We start from the raw sequence: 26,213 nt of genomic DNA, 5'->3' as shown, positions 1-26,213 counted from the left end.
ATACAAAGTATTAGGAAAAAAATCTCACAGATAAAAAACACTTACTCTTAGCACTGAATTTGTTTTCTTTTCGAGGTCTGCCAGTTTTCTTCAAGCAGTTGTCACACACAAAGCTGCAAAGAAAAAAAAAAAAGGTATGGTGAGATTATATACAACAGTGTATGTTGCCAAACTAATAAAATGTAGCATTGAGATACTTTACTGGTGGCTTAAATCACATTATTATAAAATTAAAGAGTGAAGAGGCAGACTGCTTTGAGTTTGCAACTCCTAAAGCGTGCAAACACTTGACTTAAATTTAGAACCAACCGCCATCTCTCTTAATTGCTGAATTCTTGCTGACAACTACTAACGAGATGCAGCAGCCGCAGCTGCCCTCCCCTAGGCTTTGTGCGGAACTGCTCTCCCTTTCCCGAGATCACAGGAAATTACTCACCCCGAAGGCCAGATGATGTCATAGTGCAGAACGCAAATCTGATGCATCTTCCTGCCACACTCCTTGCAATCAACGAAACTAGGAGACAAAGAAGGTGCACGTGATGCACACAGAACCACACAACTGGAGTCCCCTGCAGGAGCCTGTGTGCCTGTCCACACTTTGTTCTCCGGGTTACTCTGAGTACTGCCGACAGTAATTCGTGTGTTGCACGATACAGCTATATTTTACAAGGCACCCATATAATCCTTTCTATAGGAGAAAGCTGACTTTCTCTCCTTCTTTGTATAAGTGCCTCATTCCTTTCCCCCCTCCCCAAACTCCCTAACGAGAAATGAAACTTTATTTTTAAAAATTACTGTGACAAAGCCATAATATACAGGCCAGTATTTCTGATAGTACTACACATTTTCAAGACGAATGCCTTCTCTAGATTATTTCACACGTGGCTATGCTGACTTAAATAGAGAATACTTTCAGTGTTATCAACACTTGCACTTAAGTCTAAAACGGTTTAGGATACTGACAGGAAACACGGCATGGCTAGGTCAGAGCAGCCATACTGGGCCTGAGTCACAGAAAACGTCTATTCTGAGTTCCTTATAAAGGGTGGAAAGTGTCAAGCCTGCTGGTAAGTCAACAGGGCTTCATTCAAGTCAACACTGGCAAAGTGAAAGGATGTACCACCCCATTCCCTACGCAGCCCTGAGGCTATCCCCCACCCTGGCACAACAGGGTCTCGTCATCTCCAGGAACCACCTCACCTGGGGATCTAAACACCACAGCGCTCTGAGGTCAAAACCTTCTATTCTTTAGCTCTCTCCCTTGTTGCCATCCCAACTCCCACCTCCCCAAAGGCTTAAGGGACTAGCAAGTGTCACAGCTCCTTCACGCATTCCTGTGCTCAGGCTCTTGCCAACGCCAGATCCCTTGCTCCTTTACCTCCCCAACATGCGTGCTACGCAAGCCTTCAGCCGCAGGTCTACCCTAACCCAGCTTCTCTGCCCCTGAGCTGTTGGGGGGCGGGGACAGGACACAGACACGCACAGAACTGCAAACCCGCAGCAACATCAATTCACGGTCCTCCAGGACTCTCCAACAGTTCTGCCCTGTGGCTCCCTCGCGCACTCTAGGGAGCAGCTGTTCCGAATCTTCACTCCTTTCCTCCAGGGCCCCGCACCACCCACAACCAGCTCCGTCTTTGAAGACTCCACAATTGAGCTCATCTTCTACACTAGGTGTGTAAAAGGTTGGCAAGCAATCCCCAAAGATACCCCACTTGCAACTCTTCCCTCCCATGCCAGGGAAAAGGAATGTCAAAAATATATGCTATGTGTTCTAGTCCCCATGACATAAATCTTGAATTTCAACCCCTCTCCCCTCCCAAATATGATTCTTCACCAATCAGTCGCTGGCTCCCCCGCCCTCATCTTCCACAGTGGGGCCTCTTCTGCCTCCGAGAGCTCTAGCTGTGGTCTGAGTTTCAATTTCTTGCCTGGTTTGCTACCATTAAGTCTCCTAACTAGTTCCTACTAAAGATGAAAGTCTTTTCCTCTTCTGATCAATTCACCTCACAGACCAAAGGTGACCTTTCTACACCAGAAACCAATGCTGTTCTTTAAAACTCCCCGGCAGATACAGGATAAAATCTTAATGTCAAAAAATAGCACAATGGCCCTTCTTGTGAAGTCTGCATCTCATGAGGCTTCACCCACGTTCCCTACCTACCAACCACTCTTGGTGCCTCGTAGTTCTGTTGAATACCCTGTGTTCTTCCATCCCTGTGTCTAGAATGTTCTGCAGCTGCCCCCAACATCTGCCTCCAGATGAGTGTCACCTTTCCAGGAAGCTGAGCCTAGCTACAGTGATGCCACTCTGCCCAGGTTGGGTTGATCCCTCTGGGATCATTTGCACTGTCCCCTGCTGTCAGCGCTGATTCATCTGTCTCTCTAGACTACAAACAGCTGAAGGAGGAGACTCCCTTCACTCATCCATGTATTCCCACTGCCTAGCACCAAGTATTTGAAATTGAAAAGTAAATATAAGTTGTAATGAGACTAATGCAGGGAAAGCCATAATGGGAAAAAGGAGGTGGAAAGTCAGGAAAAACAATCCACTGGCCACTAAAAGTGTGGGTGGCTATTTTGGGGGAAGTCTTTGCACACCCCAGTGCTCTACCAAGGCCACAGCTCTAGCAGTTAATGTAATCCCCACACTCGGCTACCAGACAGTAGTGGAGACTAAGTAAATTGCCAAAAGTAAAGCTGAGTTTCCAGATGTAGCCTGGGTGGAAAGTCTGTGTCTGCCTCTGTAGCCACTGGCCTCCCTGGGGTGGGGAGGATCCGGGCTAGGAGCAACACCTGTCTGCCCTTCCGCTCCGGATATGTCACAGTCCACATTTCCCAGACACCCAAACCTGCTGAGGCCTGTGCTCACCAAGCAGACCTAGGCAGGCGTCCACCAAGGAGACAGAAAACAGTTGGTACTGCCACACTGCACTGGGGTGCCTTCAGGACTTTACTTTGGGGACCTGGGAGGAGGCTACCACACTGAGGGAACTCTAAGGTCTCCTTAGGGGCTATTACAAAGGAAGCTCTGCAAATGCAGTCTTCTCATTTATCACTGTAGAAAAGTAAAGTATTTGACAATGGCTTTTGAAAATATAGTATACCAAAGACAGTGGCAAGAACATATGCTAAGCTTTACTTTAGTCACTTTTAGAAAGTGGTTTATAAGAGGTTTCCTTTCTGACACTTCCCTTTAAATGATACTAGTACTATTCTACCAGATATTCCAACCTTTGGTCTCTAAAGATTCACACTAAAAGGCTTCTTAAAGACACCTGTGACCAAATTATTAGAAAGGTTCTAAAAGAACCAACACATCCATCTAACCCATCATTGTTAAAATTCAGTAATTGGAGAACATGTTAATATTACCGAGACATATAAATTTTGTGTGAGTTAAAAAAAGAATCTGTATCTAAAAGATAACTTTACAAAGAAATTCCACTCACAGCAATGTATCTCAAATGTTTCTTCCCACAATGTAATCATATGGAGTAACTTTCCTGATCTGAAACTAAAATTAAAAGTCAAAAAGTCAAAAAGAAATAGCTATATACTCACGGTTCAGGGTCTAAAGTATCATTTTTCTTCTTTTCAAACTGATCCTTTGAAATTGTCCTTGTTTAAAAAAAAAAAGAAAAATGTTTATTGACTAAAATTTATCAGTTTGAGTATAAATGATATTTAACTAGTTCTTCAAATAAAACACATGATGGTCAAATGAAATCTCAAGTACATGTAATCATGGAATGAACAAAAAATTTCATTCCACAGAAAGCACTACCATTTATTTCTCCATATGTTACACTACCACTTATTTTCCATATTTTCTTTCTTAGAATATTTACTCCCAACTACTATCAGCATTTACTATAAGATTTATTTATTTATTTCTTAATGAACGAATGAGTGAATGACGGAGTCTCACTCTGTTGCCCGGGCTAGAGTGCCGTGGCGTCAGCCCAGCTCACAGCAACCTCCAACTCCTGGGCTCAAGCGATCCTCCTGCCTCAGCCTCCCGAGTAGCTGGGACTACAGGCATGCGCCACCACGCTCGGCTAATTTTTCTAATTTTAGTAGAAACGGGGTCTCACTCTTGCTCAGGCTGGTCTTGAACTCCTGAGCTCAAGTGATCCTCCTGCCTCAGCCTCCCAGAGTGCTAGGATTATAGGCGTGAGCCACCACGCCCGGCCTTTACTATAAGATTTAATTAAAACTAGTCAATACATATAATATATAATGGCAAAGGTGTGTTGAGATTCAAACTTGTTAATTTTTAATCAAATCCATATGGTGAACGGCTACTGAATTTGATATTAGTGTAACCAATTATTTTAACTACAATATTGCCTCTATGCAACAAGATAGCATCCACTTGGGGATATTTTATTTGCTTTGAAAGGGCTGGGTATCTGGACTTCTACTGTTATGATCAGTGTATGTCAATTATTGCTGATTCACAGAATTATACAATCCAATTATTAACCACACAATTAGACCAAAGAAATCAGAATGACAAGGGGAAAAAATAGATTGAATATACAGAATTTCAGTCATTTGGTTTGTCTGCCTTACAAGTTACTAGGTTTGTTTTGCATTTTAATAAAGTCAAACGGAACTACACAGTGAGTGCCTACACAGCTGCAAACTGCTTTGGTGGCCAGCCTTCCTGCCCGTAGGAATCACGGAAGACCAGGAAACCCAGTCTGGAGAAAAGAGAGAACCACAGAACGCTGGCAGACCTGGGCAGATGTGGTGGCTAGCAGAATTTTTTTTTTCCTTGAGGTATTTCAAGTATATAAATGAGTTCATCATCCAATTTGTGCACTTGCTTTTTCTTGCCACACTCTGGCCATTGTACCACTCAAAGCTTAACTCTGCCCAAGGGGAAACACTGGAAAGGAGAAAGTTAACCAGTGAAGTCACATCTGTCTACTTTGGAGCTAGCGAGCAACAGTTAAACTACCAGCAAGGAAGGAGACACATTTACACTTCAGGACCAAAAATGGGATTGGAGAGCACTGGAATCTCATCAATCTGCATTAGAGTTCAGCAGCCTAAAGGATAGAAGTTTGAGTGGAAGACAAACTAAATGTAAAAGGGTATATATACAAAACTCACTTTTTGCTACCACCAGTTCTGTGAATAGGGCTACCTGGTTTCTTAAAGTGTAAGTGAGAATTTACAATTTCCCCAAGTACAGGTTGACAACCCCTAGGAAAAAGCAATTCCTTTAGAAGAAGAGATAGACCAAAGTCAAGAGAGACCACTGAACTACAGTGGGAGGCTCCAGGACACTGCCTTGAATGGAGGAAGAAGGCAGAGGTGGCACTGGGGTTCAGCTAAAACCCCTACATCTTCAGTACAAATGTGTATGACACACATTCAAATTAAATGTGGGCACAGGTAACATGAAAAAAAGAAAAAAACACTGCACAAAAGTCAAAATGGCAGTAGTGCTTCCCTTCTAATCGTGGACAAGAGGAAAAACAATTAAGGGTCACCCCCCCAAGAAAAACAAAGGACAGTACTTACGTCTGGGGTTGTGAAGGGTCGTCACCCAGGGTCACATTCTCGCCCTGGATCTCTGTGAAACACTTCTCACAGAAATGATACCTGTCAGCAAGAAGGCCATACTTGGGTGAACTGGTCCATCATAACACACAGCCACCCAAGCAACGAAGCCACCAATCAGAGCAGGGCAGAGCACCACGACGAAGGGGGGGCGTTGTTGGTTGATTGATGGGTCAGTGAGGACAATGAAAGGAACAGGGGCAGGTGGGGAAGGGCAGGATTAGAGAACAGGGAAGGGACAAATAGCACAGACACAAAGGTAAGACGCAAACACCAAGACAACACAGAGCAGAAAGCCAAGGCAAAGCATTGATTAGCATTCGGTCTCATTGCACACGTCACAGGCCATCATCACTAACAATGACAGGCTCGTCCGGCTCCAAGAGGCAAATGTTTTCAAGGAGTTGTTAATACTAGAATTGCATGGAGCCTAAATTTGGGAATCTGAATTTTGTTACTACTCAGAGAAAGTAAAATATAACTCCAGGGTTTCAGACGAAAAAATTTACTTGAACAAAACAGTCTGACAAAAGGTCTTAAAAAAGCAATTTAAACCGAAATAGCTTTATTTTTCAAAATGGAAAATTTATGCTTGACAGCAATTCAGAGATTTTATTTCCAGTATTAAGCCAGATCTTTAAATGTATGAAAATGCTGAGCACCCAGAACTGGTTTTAATTTTTTCCTGTTATTTTTCTCATGTTAATCACTCAGTTAATTGTGTTACCATACAAATGAAACCAAATCCATATTCTAGACAAACATTGAACAGAAATGTAATCAGGGTCAAAGACTTTCCAGCCATTTATCAATAAGAATATATAGAGAAAAAAAATTGTGATATATTGTATAAACAATACAATATATGCAAATCCATGAACAATCTTAAAAGACTTCGAAAATTCGATTCTAAGCTTTGATTTGAGATTTTTGGTGCTGGGACCAATCATTCATCAATCTGAGATACTTAGTGAATGACTGTTCTGACTTGGTGACAATCCAAGTTAAGCAAATTTAGAAAGTTAATCTTTAAAGAACAATCTGCATTTGAGAAATTATCCATCACCCCAATTTCTCATAAGATAATATAGAGCCAGGGCTCAAGCTATCAAATAAGAACAATCAAAATAAAAACGATTAAATGTTTGGAAAGGACATAAATGAGAAATCAACAAAAATGCAGGCTGACGCTGCATAGAACAAGATGAGTACACAGGAATACTGTAAAAATAAACAGGCTGAATGGAGATGAAGTATACAGGCGAAAAGAATGAGCGTAAGGCAGCGGCGGCAGCACAATGAAACGAGGTTTAGTGCTCAAAACTACGTCTACAAGGTGCCAGGAAGGATTAGTACTGAAACACTGTGATGAGACTTGGAGTGCCACGCTGAGCCACCAAGTGTGGAACGGGGCAGGGCAGCTGCAGTTCCACGCACACACACACACGGCCACCGCATGGCCAGTTTGTCTTCGTCATCACTAGGGCAGGTCCCCCACAAGTTCCAATTCTAATCTTAATTTAGTATGCTGAGCATTTGTCTGTTATATGTCACTAACCAAACACATGTAGCAATTTTAAAGCATAAAACTTCAGAGCATGCACAACATCTCAAGATTATCCAATTCTTCGAATTTGGCTGATGGGGAATATGACAGATTCATTGTGGATAACAAATGAAGTAATGAAAGTTTCTTGCTGGGACTAATTTATTTGGGACTAACTCAATTAATAAATTCTGCCAAGATTAAAAACTCTGACCAGGAATAGGCAGATTAACGGTTTTTTGTTTGTTTGTTTGTTTCTGAATGAACTACAGCAACATTTTGGCCATTCACTGTTTTATAAATATTCTTATGGAGTCTTAAAATCCTGTATTGAAAAGAATTTCGTTGTTCAGGAGGGCACGGTCATCAATAGCAAGAATGAATTCAAGTACACAAACGATAAACCAATTCATTGGCAACCAAAACAATGCTCAAAAGACATTCCGACGCCAGATATTTCCCCTTTAAAAATAAAACTCCGAATTGAGTGTTCCACTCACAATACAAACACGCAGTGCTATGGGACAGCTAGAAGAGGACTGTTGAACATATTTTGAAATGAAATTACCATGATAATCACATTTGAGTCTAAATGGTTTTAAAACCCTGGACAAATTCTTTGCTTTTATTCAAGCAGAACACCAACCTGAGCAACATCTCGGAAACAAGAACCGTAAACCTATCATTCTCCCACAGAGGAAACTGACACAGAAGGAAGCACTAACGGCAGAATGGCAGCCCCTAGAGGGTCAAGGAAACCAAAGGTCTCTCAGTGTGACCCACCCCGGAGACTCTAACGTCAGAAACCAGGAGGGACAGAGTGTTAGACTCCAGCGTCTGTCCCAAAGCACTGCCAGAGGAAGATGTTAATGCCAGACTGCCCCTATCTTATTACCTAGTCCAAACTTTATTCTCCCTGGGAATACATAAAGGTTCAGAAATTCACTCTTCAACTCTAAGAGCCTGCGTGAAGGAAGCAGTTTGATGAATATGGAATTGCAAAGGAGAAATACTTCACATAATCCCATGATGATGCTTATCTGGGTTGCTAAAGTTAGAACAATGTAACTGCACAGTTTATCTGTAAGGGTAATTTAATATATGGAGTAAGTTTTCAAATGCAGATTGTTTTAAATACCATATCACTGTATTTGAATAACTGGGATATTATCTATAGATACTAACTGGAAAAGCTCTAGAACAGTTTTCCCAACATGAGTTACTTTCAAATTTTCAAAGTATGGAAACAAGTGAAAATGTAACTATACTCTAGTTTATATATTAGAATTTCACTTGTTTAAATGGTCTGTAACATTTTCTATTATTCTAAGTGCCCAAACAGTTTAGGACTATAAGTGCCCAAACAATTATTCATAAGAACACCACAGTGTTCATAAATAGTCAAACTGAAAATAAGAATGTAAGCAGTTAAAATGTTCTTCACTGTAGAATTAGGCCACTGCTTTCTCAGAATTACAACATGTTAGTCTACTCAAGTACGGTATTCTACAGAACACACCTGTGAAATCAGCTGAGAGGCATGCTTACGCTTTTAAAATGTATCATTAATAAAACAGAACTCCTTTACTTGCATTCCCACTCTTAAGAAAATATATTACTTTTGTTTACTAAAAATGAAGTTCTATATAGAAATAAAATTTGACGTTTCAGAACTTTCACGATGGTCCTATGTCTACGTTCCATCAGTGACACCCTGATCATATCAATTCTATTGAACTTTAATTCCTCTCAACTTATATGGCCAAAATCTGTGCAAATCAGCAAAGGCAGGGTCCCAAAGGGCCTAGGAACAGGGAAACCAACTATGAAAGGCCTCAAACATTTCAGAGAAGTGGCAAATCTGTTCCTCCTTCTGGACCAAAACTGTGTTGGGCAACATAGCCTGGAGGTGGCATGTTTTTAGGGTATACTTAATATTAAATGTTAATCTGTTCTCTTAAGACATCATAACAACTTTTTTACTCAGCACACCCAGTTTTCCAAGTGCATTCCTATTCATTATTTCAGTGGGGACTTGACAACATGAGGCTGTCAGGGAAGATGTTACTAACTCTATATCGTGGACAAGGGTAAACTTAATACATTGTGGGATGTGCTGAAGGTCACATGACTAAAACCAAATGGAGGGGCCAGAACTTCCAGGACAACACCAAGTCACTGTTGGGGGATCCCACTGTGAAGGACTATGCTATCATTTCAAACTCTGTCTTACAATGCTTCCATTGAAAAAAGGGGAAGTTCAGACAGAAATCGGACTCCAAATGTTACACTATTTTCAGCAGGACAGTCGTACAGGCTACACTTCCAGCAGAGATGCTCTCTGGGGTCCATCTCTCCCCCATGCATCAGCATTTCACTACTCTAACAGTATTAGGAAAGACTAAGTGGGCCAGGAGAGGATTAGAAACGTTTTCTTGAGACGTTTTTGTGTCAAGAGCTCTTTTTTTAAAAAAATGGGATTTTGATGGGTGTTATCTTGAACATGGTTAGTCTTTTGAAAAAAAAATTAAAAGGATTAAAAAACACAATTGGAGGAAAAATCATTGCAAATTTCCAAATTTTTCAGATCTGTGCATGTACCTTTGAACAAGTAACAAAAAGTCCTCTATCTTCTTTGAACTATTAGAACATATGCAATTACTATGACTAAACAAGAACAAAATAATCCAAACAGCAAACCCTAATGCTGACATTTTATACTTGAACCTAAAGACAAAGACTAGGCACGGAGCTCCGTCTTGGTCACATAAAGTCCAGTTGCTGGTTCATGACGGGAGGCAACATTATTGAGTTTGACCAAGAGTCATAGCTTGGGCTTCAAGGCATGATGTCCTCATGCTACGGCAAACGCGGCCACTTAAGTTGTATTTGTGTGGGGAACAACAACAAAAAATATTTTCACTCTCCCTCTATTTAAGACAGGAGATTATTCTTCAGCTATCTTTATATTCCAAAAGAATAGCAAATATTTCTCAAGCAGATCCACCACTCACAAAACCTGGAAATAGCCATATGATAATAGGAGGGTTATTCTTGAACTCAATAAAAACACCAGATCTCATTTTGTATTGTGCTGCTAATTTAAAATATAAAAATAATTAAAACAAAAATCATAGACTTTTTTTCTTTTTTGAAGGAAGCAGCACTCATGCATGTCTTTCTGTCTTTGCTTCAGACTGATCAGGCCAAATTAACCTAGGCAAATATATGCAGGCAGAACAGTAAAATACAAGTTTTCTACTCTACGAGTATCTTGAAAAAGACTGGGAGTGTACATTCAGGGCAACTTGAATCTATGCTCTCAGGTTGCAATTATCAAGCTTGGCCCAAATAAACTTTCTACTTGTATTTAGAAAAAAAAACGGCATGTCAACCATCATTAGAGTTACTCTCAACTTCAGACTCTTGCTTACAGGGTTACATGTGAGAAAAACTGCCTTAAGAATGAATGTGCCTAATATAAGTAGTGTGGCAAGTGGTTTTGAGATTAAACTTTTACACTATAAACATACACTTTATAATTAAGAGACCACAGGCCTATCTGAGTGACTAAGAAGCACTTTTTTTTTTTTTTGGAACTTCAGGAAAGAAATAACGTGCCTGGGCTACCACGAGATGAGCATGCCTTGCTCTAAGACCTTCTGATTCTGCCCCACAACACAGGGAACTGCTCGGTGCTTACCTATTCTGATAGCTGTAGTAGGCAGCGTCTCGAGGAATCGTGCATAGCTGCTTCCCATAGCAGCACAAAGTCTGTGGGGAAAACTCATACTGCAAAAACAAAGGAGAAATACTTTTATATAAAAATATATTCCATTGACTGTCCTGTAATGTTCTAGTCCACCACAGAGTTAGACTTAGCTAGTACATTACTTCTGCTAGTACAATTTTAGTAACTATTGAAAGACATTTTGGGATAAACTGTGACAAAATTAGTGTAGCTTTGGCTTTAGGAGACATGTATCACAGACATATGAAACAGACACAAGGGCAGTCAGAAATGCTTTACCCAAGGCATCCCCGTCAGCACCCATCACACTGCTTCTGTGGGTACCGACCATGTTAGGAGAGATCATACTGCATGTGTGTACATGCCAGCACACAGTGTGGTCAGAACGTTGAGTCTTTCATGTTAGTGTAACACCCTTTTTGGCTGTATTAATCAGGAAAATTCACTTTCCAAAAAAACTTAAAACTGTACCTTGCGTCCACAGCAATATCCAAGGGACTGCATGACAGGGTCAATTTCTTGCTCAAAGACCTCTGCGAGTTTACTGCAAAACTTATAGACCCGGGACGTCTTACGATTATAGAGCCAGGCATTGTTGAACATAAGCCAGACATCATCCACATACTGCCAGGGTTCTTGGTATTGCCCTGTATCCAGCTTCCGCTTAATGGTAGAAAGGTCCATGGGATTCTTCACAATGTCAAAATAATCCTTAAAAACAAAATGGTCTCAGTCTAGGGGATACCTCAAATTCCAAATGCCAGCCTTATTTGGCAGCTTTACGCTAAAATACATTAGAAATAAGAAAGTACCAGAAGAACTTCTGTTCCCAACAGTAAGAAATGGGAATTGAAAAAAAAAAAAAAATTTTTTTCCTCTGATTTTACATGTTAAAAATTAAACAATTTTTTCGTTTCTTTTTTAAGAGACAGGGTCTTGACTCTGTAGCGCAGGCTACAGTACAGTGGCGAGATCACAGCTCGCTGTAGCCTCAAACTCTCAGACAAAGGCAATCTTCCTGCCTCAGCCATGTAGCTGGGACTACAGGTGCCACCACCATACCTGGCTAATTTTTTCTTTTATAGAGACAGGGTCTCACTATGTTGCCCAGGCAGGTCTCAAACTCCTGGCCTCAAGTGATAATCCCACCTGGGCCTCCTACAGTGCTGGAGTGCTGGGATTACAGGCGTGAGGCGCCATACCTGGCCCAATATTTTCAAGTATGATCAAATTACTTCAAAGGAAAGTTAAAGAAAATATAATGTTAAAAGATACTTTTAATAAAAAATTTTAAAAATAAAGATTTTAATTCACTGAATTAAAACAGTGAACAAATTTATCATACAATGTGTATTTCTAGAGACTCACTGCCCTCCCCTACCCCTCCCCAGACAGGGTCTCACTCTGTCACCCAGGCTGGAGTGCAATGGAGTGATCATAGCTCACTGCAGCCTCAAACTCGTGGGCTTGAGTGACCCTCCTGCCTAAGCCTTCTGAATAGCTGAAACTACAGGCTCACACCACCGCGCCTGGCTAATTTCTTTTTATTTTTTTGTAGAGATGGGGTCTTACTATTGCCCAGACTGGTCTAAAACTCCTGGCTTCAAGTGATCCTCCCACCTCAGCCTCCCAAAGTGCCAGTATTACAGGGGTGAGCCACTACGCCAGACTAGAGATTTGCTCTTGATCCTAGCAAGCAGAAATGAAATTCCAAGATAAACGTAAACACAGAACTTTAGTAACTATTACTGAATAGAATTTGTTGGGTCCTTGAGGCCTTTGCAAGTCTACCCAAGAGTATCAGAGAGACCAAAGTGTTTTGTAATTGACACTCACCAATTCTTTAAGCTGCTCCTTTTAGACAAAGGCTTACCCAAAGCCCCAAATATAAAGTGAGGCCCTAGGGGCCCAGGCTAAAGTGAGTGCCTGGAGCCCCTGTGCATGCTCCCCCACCTTATTGTGCCCCTCCTCGGACCTGGGGCTCCACTGATGGTGAAATTGAAAGAAATAAACAAACGTTTCCATGGATAATCGTTGACAGACAACAGCCAATATATTTTTACTTATTAACATAAGTCAATATAATACATTAACTTACTGGAATTCCTAGGAGCTGGGGATCTACAGGCTGCCGGAAAGGCAAGGACTCTGGATCCTGTCGGTACAGCGCTTCTAGGGTCGGCATGAGGGCCTGGCGTAACTCCTCTGGTTTAAAGACTGCAGTCAGAAAACATCAAGAAAAGACACCATGTAGAAGGTGCTCAGGCCCGTCCTACATCACATTTACAACGGAAGCCCAGCTGCTGCTACCTCCAGCCACACACCTCCAAGGCACTCAAGGGGCTCTCGCCCATCATCACAAGAGTCCCCGGACTAAAGCCGTAATTCAGTGATTCTGAAAGAACAGTGGTGTTAGTGTTTAAAAAATTGTATTCAGGTCCTAAGGCAAAATACGACACTGAGAAGTGTGCTTCTTCAATGAAAGGGTTTCCAACATTAAAAATTTGCTGAAATAGAAAATAAAGCTAACTTCCAAATCTGCTTCAATGATCAAACTGGGTAGCAAATAAAGCCATTTCACTGGAAGGGACCTTAAAAAATCCTCTGATGAAACTTTTCTGTCCTTGGCTGAATTAAACTGAGGCTGCTTGAGACAAACTGTTTTGAATTACAACCTCATAAACAATGTATACAGTAACAGAGCTATAAAAATAAGTACTTTTCTAAAAATTTCTGTAATGTTCCCTCCCATATTTACCAATGCCAATTTCTCCAACCCCTTAGCCATCCTATTTCCTACTACACTTTCTGTTGTCACCAATACAAAAATAAACACTGGATGCCAAATACAAAACTCTTCAGTGCTGGAGGCAGGTGAATTAGCAGTCGGTGTGTCATGCCCCCATGTGGCTCAAATGCACTTTCGCATAGTAAAAAGACGAGGCAAATCCGTCTAAGGAGTTCTGCTGACTTAGGTCATAGTGATGTGAATTTGTATCTTGAAAAGACTTTCTACAACAGATATGTGGTAAACCACAATTTAAAAATCAGATTAAAACAGGGTAACACTTAAAGTTCCAGCTGGGAAGTAGCATGCATCTGGTATATGGGCCCATCGTCATTTCTGTCTGGGGTAGGGGTGGTCTAACTTGCCGAATTCTGGAAGGCACCATCTGATTTCCATCAGGTGAAAGTAAAGGTTAAAGGTGAAATCCAACTTAACACCCTCACTCTAGAAATGAAAACAGCAGCGCCAAGAAGTTTCCCCAGAGTTTATTCCCATTTCAGCCAGGGACTGATTGGGTTTCCTGACCAACCTCCAGCAGACCCTGCCTCCTCGCTGGGATACCTGGATGCTTGAGACCTCAGACTGCTGCTTGAGATCTGGGTGAGAAGGTAAAAATCCAAACGCAGCACTCCCCAAGCACACAAAGCACAAAGGCCAGGCCTAGTGAGCAGATGTGCCCTCCAGTAGTGTTGGAAACATGTACACCCTTGCTTCCTGCTAACTCCTCTTGTATTCTGTTTTATACAGAGATGAAGTAGCACTTGGTGTTCTTTGAATAATTTTTTACAAGAAAATAATTATGTAATGAACAGCTTTTCATTCCCCTAGATGAGGGGTTGGCAAATTATGACCAACAGGCCAAATCTGGCCAGCTGCTTGCCTTTTTCTGGTCTGAGAGCCAAGAATGGATTTTACATTTTTTAATGATTGGGAAAAAAAGAAAAGAGTATTTCATGACACATGAAAATTACACAAAATTCAAATTTTAGTCTCCAAAAATAATGCTTTATTGGCACACAGCCATGCTAATTCATTTACAGATGATCTATGGCTGCTTCTGCTCAATGGCAGAGTTGAGCAGTTGTGACACAGACATTATGAGGCACAAAGCCTAAAACGTGGACTACCCGGCCCTTTACAGAAAAAGTCTGCCGACTCCTGCTCTAAACCCTATCTTCTCCCCGGTGGCAATCAAATGTGAAAGGGCCTTAATGGGTGTCACTTTGGTGGTTGACCATCCATTCATTCACTCATTCATTACACAATGGCTAAAACCTATGCTGAGAAAAGCATTTTCAAACTCCTGTCTTAAACCACTACATTTATGTAATAAGACTCCAGATGAGCTGAAGTAAAAGTCAGAAGCTGTATTTCAATCATATTCTCTGTTACCAATTAGTGTGGAGTACAGTGGAGCTTGTCACCCCACCTCTCTGGCCTCAAAACCTTCTCCATTCAATTAGGACCGTGTGCCACATCAGCAGTTCTCAAAATGGTTCACGGACCCCTTGGAGACCCTCGTGCTGTCTCATATGGCAGTCACCAGCCATATATACCTACTGAAATCTAAATGAAGCAGTATTACGTAAGATAAAAAAATTCATTTCCTCAGTCACCTTTGTCACATTTTCAGTGCTCAAGAATCATAAGTGGCTGGTGGCTACCACACTGAGAGCACAGATATAGAATATTTCCATCACTGCAGAAAGTTCTAGCACTGTCCTAGGCCCTTTCTATGGGTCTGTAACATCAAAATTATTTTACTAATCCTAAAATGATTTTCATAATAACACCAAGTCATCATCTGCCTTTTGCACATGTTGCTATTTGCATAGATGGGGCAAAAGTAACGGTGAGTAAAACTGCTGACATCTTAGCAAAACAAACAAACAAACAAACAAACGAACAAAACCAAAAAAAAAGAAAGGCAGAGGCATCAAACTCTACTCAGTGTAACATTCTTTGCTGCTGCTGCGCACTCTGAGAAAAAAATGCCAGCCACACTTGAGAAAGATACCCTTGATGAGGTAGTAAAAAGTATTACTTTTATTAAATCTCCACCTTTGGTACTGGTATGTATCTTTTATTTTTTCTTTTTTGAGACAGAGTCTTGCTCTGTTACCTGGGCTAGAGTGCAGTGGCGTCAGTGTAGCTCACAGCAATCTCAAACTCCCGGGCTCAAGCGATCCTCCTGCTTCAACCTCCTGAGTAGCTGGGACTACAGGTGCATGCCACCATGCCCAGCTACTTTTTTCTATTTTTAGTTGCCCGGCTAATTTTTTTTTTCCTACCTTTTTTTAGTAGAGATGGGGTCTCACTCTTGCTCAAGCGATCCTCCCACCTCAGCCTCCCAGAATGCTAGGATTAGAGGCATGAGCCACCATCTGTGTCCAGCCCATGTCTTTTATTCTGTGTGACGAAATGGGATGTTTGCATAAAGCACGTGCCCTGCATACAATGGCCATCTTGGGAAACAGCACTTGTGTGAGTGCTGGGATCGAGAGCTGAAGTAGTGCCTAGTTCTGACGGTGTGTGGTAGACATTTTCTCAAATATGAACGAATACGGCCAGTTACTTCAAGGACAACTGACAGTATGTGTCTCAAGGATAAAATCTGGGCTTTCGTCAAAAATTAAGAGTTTTGGAAAACTTGTATTTGCCTCATAAGCTTGACAGCTTCTCAAAACTTGTAACACTTGTTTGAAGAAACTGATGGTGATATTAACAAGGATGAAAAATCTGCATAACTCAGTGAACAAAAATTTTCCACAGGACCAAAGGATAGTGTCAGAAAAACAAAACAAAAATCACCCAAGGACAAAAGATCCATTCAAAGTATAACATAGTCCAGTGGATTCTAATGTCACAGAGTACGAAGAATCCAGTGCATACATTTAGGTTCCATGCTGCTACTAACCTTTTAGAAACCTTCTCTTGTTGAATTTTGGTACAGTATCAAAGAACATCCACAATTACCTGACAGAGTCATTAAAATACTCCCTTTATCAACTACTCATCTGAGATTGCATTCTCTTCATATACTTCCAAACAGCATTATCGCAACAAAGTGCACCAGAGGCAGATGTGCAATCCAGCTGTTTCCTTAACTCCCTTCAAAGAGTTGAAAAATTGTAAAATGATGTCACTATTCTCACTCTTTTTATTTTAGAAAAGTTATTTTTAATAAAAATGCATTACTTATGGGTACTATGTAACAGATTTATTATTTTAAATAAATTAAATATCTTAAAATGTCTCAGTTTTAATTTCTAATAGAATAGACAGTGATAAGTAATCCACACAAAATCTCTCTAGGGTCCTCAATTCTTAAGAGCATAATGAGGTCTGAGGCTTGTACTCCATGACCTCCAGAGTCCTGCACAACTGCAGTCTCAGTCTCTGACGCTGCTCTGTAATCTTTCTCAAATGTGTTGCCTGCAACCCTGAACTTTCTGAGTTTCAGCTCACATTTCTAAGGGTCACTTGATAGTTTTCCAACACCCTGTTACCTCCTTACTTTGGACACATCTCAAACGGATTCCACTCAACTCCACTTCAAGGCTGGCTTACTCCACACCTCTCAGAACCCACAGCTTCCTGCCTCCTTCCACTGCCCCATCCTGCTGCACAGGTCGCTAGGCACTGCCCTCACTCCACTGCCCCGACTCTGTTTCCTAATTGCATCAGTGGAAACCTACCATCTCTGGTACACATATGTGCTGCTATAATGATCATTTTCCTAAAATCACAGCTTTTTGGTCATTTTCCTATTCAAATACTTCATTGGTTCTTCACATCTTGCCAAGTAAAGCACAAACTTCTTAGCCCGTTTAAGGACTCAGACACATTTTCAACGCTGGGCCCCCAGCCGGTGCCATCTCAGAAGACAGCCCTATACTCTGGGAGCCCTCGGAGCCGCAGCTTGGTGTTTCATTCACACTATAAACCCTGTGGGTCACGGGGCTGGAGTCCATTTCTAAGAGGTAAAACTTGGGGAATGGCAGATAAGGAAGATAACGGAGATGGGATTACTTGTTTGCTTTAGCTTTTAATCCTCCGTGTGGACTCATAACACAATGGAAAAGCAGCACAGGTCGGTAAGTGTAAAAGAGACCTACTTTTCTTGCGTGGCTGTGACGGAGATGTTGACTGGGAGGCTGTACCGTTAGTGCTGCTCTCCTCTTCCTCTTTAGCTTCCACTTTCACCTCAGGTTTCTTTTCATCTACTTCCATCGGTTCTGATTTCTGCTCTGTTGTGTCTGTTTCTTCTTTAACCTGGGAAGATCCTTGTAAATCCTCCTCCATCATCTGGAGAAAAACAAAATTGCATTTACCATTCCTCTTCCCTGTCAGAAGAAGGAAGCGAGCACTGGTGTCCAGTGAGGCACTCGGATACAAGTACTGTGTAATCAGTCCTAAATTTGAAAATGTTTAAATGTAAAAGTGCTTAGAAAATTACACATGCTCAGTACTCTCGCAGATAAATATTTCTAACTTGGAATAAGAATCTCTTTGAAAATTGAAACAGGATCAGAAGCCCTTGCTCAGAGCAGGAGGTGTGGTGTGAGACAGCAAGGAGTAGTGGAGACTCTGGCTAACTGGAGAGCCAGTGTCCCACCGGAACGGCCACAGCTGGTGATCACAACCAGGCTGCGGTCACACAGGGATGCAAGCACAATGCTGAAGGCTTCTCACTTTTTAAGAAAAGCCAAAAATCTAGAGTTTTATGTGCAATTTCCTGATTTTTATAATACTGTGTGGGCCAAACAAAACACATTTACAGGCTAGATCCTGCCCATGGTCTGCCAGTTTTCAGCTTCTGCCACAGGTTAATTAGTAAACGAATCCGCCACCCCTTCTGCAGTCTACCTGTGCAGAACTAGAAATGAATGAAGAACATTAAAGAGAAGGTCGTTGGAAGATTCAAACATTTAAAATATAAGCCAGTGCTCTTCATTTCTGGCAAAATAAAATAAATCCATACCTTGTATTTTAAAATGAATAACCAATCTGTTTTTAACACACTGCCACTTGAAGTCACACCACACAGAATATTAAAACAAAATCCAGGGACATCCATGCAGACCCCCGGCACTGCCAGGGTAGAGCTTCCACACATGGCCACCGCCTCACCCCAGGCCTGGCACCCACCTCAGACCGAGGCTCCCCCTTGGATTCGCCAGGGTCAGGCTCCGTGTCCTCGGGCGGGACCTCAGCCTTCATTTCCAGCACAGGCACATCGGGTCCTGGTTGCTGGGAGTTGGTTTCAGCGCTGGCCACCGAGGAGGGGGTGGGGACCCTGTTATCAATGCTGGCTGCTGCCTGGGAAAGCTGTGAGGAAACCCAAATCATTCGCCTCTGTAAACAGACAATATAATGACCTCCCACTCTTTCACTCATCCAAGCTACAATTTCTTGTAAACATTTCTTAATACTAACCTACTAGGCACCCCTACTTGAGAGAACTGAAGAATAGAAGTTAAAACAGGAGTGAGTTTTAGAGGAAGTCCCCATCAGCTGGAAGTACCACTCACTTCTTGCCAAGAATTCAGAGAGGGAAGGACAGAGCTTTAAAAATTTTGATATAAAATTACTTTCTCAAAGTTTTCTAGCTAAGTCATGGAACCTCCTATTTTAAAATTAATTTTGTTCAGTAAGGCTGCTAATGTTTATCATAAAGGCTGAATTATAAATGTCTAAGCAGATATGAAGGGAGGGGAATCAAGTGCCAATATGGAAATGGTGTATAATTAGCCACGTCAGCTACAGGAACAGTGGGGACCATGCAATCTGCATACATTCAGAGAAGGAACCACTAAGAGAATTCTTAACCTGCAAAGTCTTGCCCGATGGAGTTTTAAGTAAACAAACAAAAGATAACATAAAGTTACAAAGGGATCTTATTTAAAGACAAAAATATAGAATAAGGATAAATAAGTACAGTCCCCTGTGGAAAAATATGAATAATGTCATCTTGGGGTTCCTGGGATTAATTTGGACATTTAATAAATAAACATCCTCAGTACATCTTGAACTCCTGGCCTTAAGCGATCCTCCTGCTCCAGCCTCCCAAAGTGCTGGGATTATGGGTATGAGCCACCACACGTGGCCCCTTCCTTGAACATTTGATGGTGTGACCCAAATAGCCTCGGTATGTAAGAATAAAGTTAACATATTTCAGGAGGTAGGGGTCTAAGGTAGACTGATAAGAAAACGGATACTAAGATTTCAGTGAAACCTGGGGGAGGAGTGTGGAAGGGATGAGCGCAGTCTGGGGCCCGGGTCCGCAAAAGCAGTCCAGACTAGAAGGTTCCAAGTCTGGCACCGAGGCAGGCCTCAGACATGCTCAAAGCTGTGATCCGCCACATCACCTCACTTCCACCCCGATGAAGGAGCAGGCAGGTATGAGCCACAGGCAGCACTAACCTGGTCTGTGGCTGACAGATCAGGTCAAAGGACATACCATTAGGAGCGTGGCAGTTTACCAAACCCACAAAACATTAGCAGAAAAACTACTATAAACTTGGAAGACATCAATCTAGGACAGTTAATGGTTCCTTATAAAGTTAAAAAATTCTACGTGTGCCCGGGTGTGGTAGCTCATGCCTGTAATCCCAGAACTTTGGGAGGCCTCGGTAGGAGGATGACTTGAGGCCAGGAGTTCAAGTCCAGCCTGGGAAACACAGTGAAACCCTGTCACTACAAAAAAACAAAAGAAGCCTCAACTACATAAGACCACGTATGATTTCTTTATAATTACTGATTTCTGTAAATTTCTTTAACTGGGAGAATAATCATAAGTCACGCCCTGCCAAATACAGCCTCTGGAACCCCCTACTGGAAATAAAACACAGCTCATCACAGTCCTATTAGGGTACAGATACTTTTTTTTTTTTTTTTTTGAGACAGAGTCTCACTTTGTTGCCCAGGCTAGAGTGAGTGCCGTGGCGTCAGCCTAGCTCACAGCTACCTCAAACTCCTGGGCTCAAGCGATCCTCCTGTCTCAGCTTCCCGAGTAGCTGGGACTACAGGCATGCGCCACTATGCCCGGCTAATTTTTCTATATATATATTTTTAGTTGTCCATATAATTTTTTTCTATTTTTAGTAGAGACGGGGTCTCGCTCTTGCTCAGGCTGGTCTCCAACTCCTGACCTTGAGCGATCCACCCACCTCGGCCTCCCAGAGTGCTAGGATTACAGGCGTGAGCCACCGCGCCCGGCCGGTACAGATACTTTTTGAGGTTGTACCAAGATGCTGCAGCAACCTCATGACAGAACATTTTTATGGGAAAGTTATCATCTACAAGTCTTGGCTGGAAGACAGCAGACCGAGAGGCTCACCGGCGTGCCAGGAGGCTGGGCGTGCACAGGCGTCGGCTGCTGCTGCTGCGATGACTGAGGGGTAGCCACAGACGGGGGCTGGACCGGGGTTTGAGGTTGCGGGGTTGCCTGGGCCTGGGCTGCTGCCTGGACCGTAGGGGTGCTCTGGGTCTGGGCGGCACTGGGCACTGAGCCAGGAGTAGGGGTTGGGGTCTGCCCGGAAGACGACACGGGAGTTGAGGGCTGAGTGGGAGCTGCTGGCTGGGGAGGAGTCATCCCAGGTGGCGTCGGGTGCTGGAGAGGCGGCATGCCAGCAGCCGTGGAGGCAGGAGGTGGCGTCGGGTGCAAGGGTGACTGTGTCACTGGAGGGCAAGGCAGCTGGCTGGCCTGGGGGCCCAGCATGTTCAGAGGGTTAGGAAGAGCAGCACCAGGTACCTGCCCCTACCAGAAACAAACAGAGTGAGTTAAAATTATCTCCCTCATTTGAAAATTGACAATAGATTTGAAGAATCAAATGTATGGAAATCTAATCGTGGTTTCTTGATGAGTTCTGTTGGTTTCACGGGAATGTTCTGTTTGCAAAAACTCATCAAGCTGTACACTTATAATAAGGTATACTTTCCAATAAAGTTAACACTACAAATGTTCCTCATTCTTTAATCTGATAACCGAGACAGATACTAAGTGACTAACAGGCAGGTAGTGTCTATAGGGTGGAAATTCTGGACAAAGGGATGATTCACATGCTGGGTAGCACGGAGCGGGACAGAGTGAGATTTCATCATGCAACTCAGAATGGCACTCAATTTAAAATTTATGAATTTTTTATTTTGGAAATTTTCCATTCAATATTTTTGGACTGTGGGTAACTGATACCTCGGAAAGTAAAACCATGGGTATGGGGGCTATCTAGTTTTCATTTACTCAGCTTGTTAGCTTCATGTTCTGTAACATTCATCCATAGCTTACACCACAGAAAAAAGTATATCTTTTCTTAAAGTTAGTTATTAAAACACTGAAATGTTTCACTGCAGTGTTTATTCACTGGGGAGACATTTCAGAATTATTCGTGGATCTTTTAAAAAATGATTCTGAATCAGTGTTCTAGAGTAGAACTGCTGCCTATGGGCCAAATGCAGCGAGCTCCTTGTTTCTGTAAATAAAGTTTTATTGCAATATAGCCACATATATGTATGTACTGTCTGTGGCTGCTTCTGTACTGTAACAATAGAGCCGAATAATTAAAACCAAGACTGTATGCCCACAAAGCTGAACATATTTATCATCCGAACGCTTAACAGAATGTTTGCTAATCCTTATTCTAGAAAAATGAGATATTATGGAAAATTAAGAATTAATAATTATTTAGTGAGTAAATCTAATACATTTAATGACTTATTCAGCATTACTTCATGTTAAAAAATTAAGACATGAATTTTATCTTTTGCAGAAGATTGACCTGCTTTAAATACATGTAAAATTTGTATATAGTTGCAATCTGATTAACTACAATTAACACAAGCAGAAAAAAGCAGCAAAATGAATGGCAAATAGTTTTCTTCAGCTTTAGATTGAATAATTAAAAACATATTCAACAAGAAGAGAAATACTCAAATGACTCAGTTAGCTTGACTTCACCTGGGCGGCTGAGAGACAGGCAACAGGACACACAAACATATCATCAGGAGTGAACTCATGGGACCTTTCTTATTCCCTTTCTAAAATCCCGATGTCTCTCAGGATCACATGTTAAACTTAGAATTTAAAATACACAAACAAAAAATAAAACAAAACAACTAAACACTCAAAGGTCAAAACATAAAACCCACAAACCAAAAAAATCACAATCCATTCCACTTTTGCATGTACTGCACCCAGAGAGGATAAGAGGAATTTCAAGTAAGTCAAAAATTACAGGACAAAGTGGGGAAAAATAGAGAGACCGTGATACATAAAAGTGAACTGTGTGTTCCCAAATTCTACCTTCCATAAAATAAGACAGGCTAATGTCGAAGGAAGCTGGGGCTACATGGACATTGGTGACCACAGTCCCAGCAGGGCACAGTACCTGCGCCACGCTTGTCTGGGGCGCCGACTGCCCCATGCCCACACTGTTCACGCTCATCGCCCCGCTGGATGATGGGAACTGGTTCTGCGGCAGGAACTGGTTCTGAGTGGGAGCCTGGGCCATCATGTTGTTGGCATGCGTGTTCATCATGCTTGGAGGCTGAGGCATTCGGGAGGGAGAAATGGCCATCTATAAGACAACAAGCACCATGACAGCTGCAGTTCAGAAGTCAAGGGACAGTCTTCAAGATGAAGGGTGCAACCAGAAAGACCAAAGGCCTCACAACCCAAGAGGATACAAAGCACAGGGCGCAATCCTACCCATCCTCGAGGGAAGGGACCACCACTCACTAAGAAATCCCTGGCCCCTAGGCACTCTGCACACTTTCTCAGGCAGTCTCTCAAATGAGCCAACTTCAAATTGTCCTCTAAGTAGAAATTGGTAGCATGCTATAAAGTTTAAACATGCCTTTTATTAGGTCTCTCAAGTGTTTGGAAAGCAGCCACAGAGAGCAAGCTCTCAAGTCCACAGGTGCTGACAGTCCCCCTGGGCCACGTGTTCGAGCTGCCTACTTCATCCTCAGAACTCCTATCTTCTCTCAAAGCCACAAAGGCCTATGAATTTGTTATTCCAATAAAAACAAATAACGGTCAAATAATTCTCACTATATTAATGAAAATTTTTTAAAAAGAGAGATGTGGTACAGAAATACCACCCCTGCCATGAATATTCCTCCCCTTGTTTAGCCCATAATGAAGCAGTTGCTTAAATACAAAGGCAACAGGAACCACGGGGCTGGTTCTCTTCTGCAGGGAGAACTTGCTTCTGCTCTGTGGAGTAGACTTTCTATAGTTTCTGAATAAATCTCACTTTAAAAAAATAGAGAAAGGAAATAAAGCACAACCCAAATTCAAAGGAACAAGAACCAGAGGACTTGGAGACGATACAGGAGAAGGTTCACTGCTTAGAGAAGGTTCCACGTGGGAGTGAGGGCTTTCAGCAGCACAGCTAAGGAAAGGAGCAGCACTTACCCCTGGAACCGAGCCCATGTTGTTCATCTGGACAGAGTGGTTCATTGGGGAGGCTGCACGGGGTCCCATGGGTGCTTGTGGCAACTGGACGTTCCCCAAGGACATTGGGTTAAATGAATTCATCCCTGTAAATGTACCCATAATGGTTCATTAGGAAAAGCACCCACAGGAAAACAAAATTACAACTCATCAAATAAACTCTAAGTAAAGTAAAATGGAACACATATGCAACATAGACAACTGAAAGGAAATCAGCCAATTAATCAGAGAAGATGGTTAAGTAACAGACCTTCCCATATCCAGGGAAAATGGCACCAACGTGGTGGTGGTAAGGGTGGTATGCGGTGTGCTAGGGAAGGTGGAGGACATGGAGGCAGAGGGTCAGGTAAAACCAGCAGGGAGCGAGTGCCAGCAAGGCGGGGGCAGAGCTGACCAAGGAGGCTGCACATTGTACAAGGCACTGAAGCAACAAAGGGGGTGAGGAGGTGGCATGAAGGAACGAGGCTCAACCTGCCAGGACAGTGCCCCAGCCCCCCTTCTACAGAAGAGACATTTCCTAAGACCCGGGCAAGCTTCTGAGCACACCCCTACCCGAAGCCTTTTGGAGCAGCTGGGTCCCATCATCCCAGGCTTCCAAGCTCCTTGGCTGGGTTTATGTTTATTGTTAGAATCTGTGCTAAGACTCTAAACATTGTTTTAATTTGCAAGCACTTTAAGCATTTGGAAGTACCCAAGGGCCAGCAGTTCTCAACCCCAGCCTCCCGTAGTTTGCAGGAATGTCACACGACTGAAAGAGACTTCATTGGCCAGTAAGTGTCTCCAGACCACGGTGTCTAGTTCTATTTTCCAATAATATTCTGCAAACTCTGAGCTCTAAATAAACGTTGGCTCAAGTGAGTCTCAGAACCAACACTGGAATCTAATAGAATCCTTGAGAGAATTTCTGGGAGGTGTTGCCTTAGCACTGTTGTAGCCGTGAGAAGGCTCAAAGAGTATCTGCCTCACTGAGCACTATCTTCAAGACTACCCAGAAATGTCATCCTCAAATAACCGGGTGCCGATGCAGGCCAGGAGGACTTTCCAGGGAGCCTGTAATATAAAAGTCTCCCCTCTTCTTGAGAATTTTATTAACTAAATAAAAGGATGTACTAAGAGACATCCTAAAGCGATGTACTAGTACTTAAAGCAATCTGTATTTACCCAGACCTAGAGGTACTGGTAAGGGGGGTTGGTAAGTGCTTCCCTAGAAAACATCTCTTTTAATATTCCACTGTTAAACAGCTGTCTCATCATATCCCAAACAAGCAGCATCTTCCTATCTAGACCAAAGCCCTAGGCCAATCCTCAACACAGCATTCAGCCACTCTCCTAAGGCTCCATTTCTCTGACTTAATTTCTTTTACCCATCAAGTCCAGTCCTTCAAAACAAGTTCCTAAAAAGTTTTCTCCACAATATCACTTCAGCTACCATGTCTTTTTTCAGCATGCAATAAGACCAAACTTTTAAAACGATCTCTTCTCTTCCCCCAAACTACTCATCACACCACAGCAAGGCCTCTTTCCTTAGAATCTTTTGGATAACGTCACCACCTTATTTTGCACCCTGGAAAAATGTTCTACTGCTCAGGTATCAATGCGTCAAGAGCAGCAAGGCTTTCAAATGTCCCCTCCCCCAAAACAAAAATGACTGCTTCAACCAAGCAAAAACCATAGAATCTCTACTTGAGAAAGAACTCTTAAAGGTTTAGACAGCTGCTGCCACCCCAATCTGGTGGGAGATCTCCATATATACATTCTCCTGAAGCCACTGCACCTGTGCCCCCATACCCTGCAGGTGCTCACTGCCACAGGACCGGGTTGCACGATTCTCCTTCTAGGCATTCAGAAGTGCTTCCTCCCCCAATCTAGAATGCTTCTTTTTTCGATGCTTCCTAAGAGCAATGTCACTACACCCCCATTTAAAAAAAAAAAAGCTAAATTCTATTTCTGATCTCTACGGAGATCTTACCTATAAGATTCATACTACCTGCAGAACTCAATTCTGCTCATCAGCAAAAAGGAATGGAAAGAAGAAACGATTACAAAGAAATACACAGGGGAAGAAGAGAAAAAAAAAAAAACAATAAAGGTT

The 26,213-nt window shown here is 42.3% G+C and overlaps 1 protein-coding gene across 2 annotated transcripts in view; it reads right to left on the bottom strand.

The window, feature by feature from the left end:
- The window catches only part of CREBBP (CREB binding protein), a 136,970-nt gene that overhangs the window by 16,877 nt on the left and 93,880 nt on the right, over positions 1-26,213 (bottom strand). For both annotated transcript variants that reach the window (XM_069487007.1, XM_069487008.1), the window contains 12 exons: positions 24,083-24,207; positions 23,052-23,240; positions 21,005-21,424; positions 18,814-18,993; positions 17,781-17,970; positions 12,973-13,091; positions 11,346-11,585; positions 10,827-10,915; positions 5,539-5,619; positions 3,565-3,621; positions 437-514; positions 46-113 (listed from right to left, as the gene is read on the bottom strand). In XM_069487007.1, the coding sequence (XP_069343108.1) occupies positions 46-113; positions 437-514; positions 3,565-3,621; positions 5,539-5,619; positions 10,827-10,915; positions 11,346-11,585; positions 12,973-13,091; positions 17,781-17,970; positions 18,814-18,993; positions 21,005-21,424; positions 23,052-23,240; positions 24,083-24,207 (1,836 nt within the window). The remainder of the gene's footprint in view (positions 1-45; positions 114-436; positions 515-3,564; positions 3,622-5,538; positions 5,620-10,826; positions 10,916-11,345; positions 11,586-12,972; positions 13,092-17,780; positions 17,971-18,813; positions 18,994-21,004; positions 21,425-23,051; positions 23,241-24,082; positions 24,208-26,213) is intronic.

The sequence above is a fragment of the Eulemur rufifrons genome, chromosome 14, assembly GCF_041146395.1.
Source record: "Eulemur rufifrons isolate Redbay chromosome 14, OSU_ERuf_1, whole genome shotgun sequence".
Classification (NCBI taxonomy): Eukaryota; Metazoa; Chordata; class Mammalia; order Primates; family Lemuridae; genus Eulemur; species Eulemur rufifrons.
This window is presented reverse-complemented; position numbering and strand designations above follow the sequence as displayed.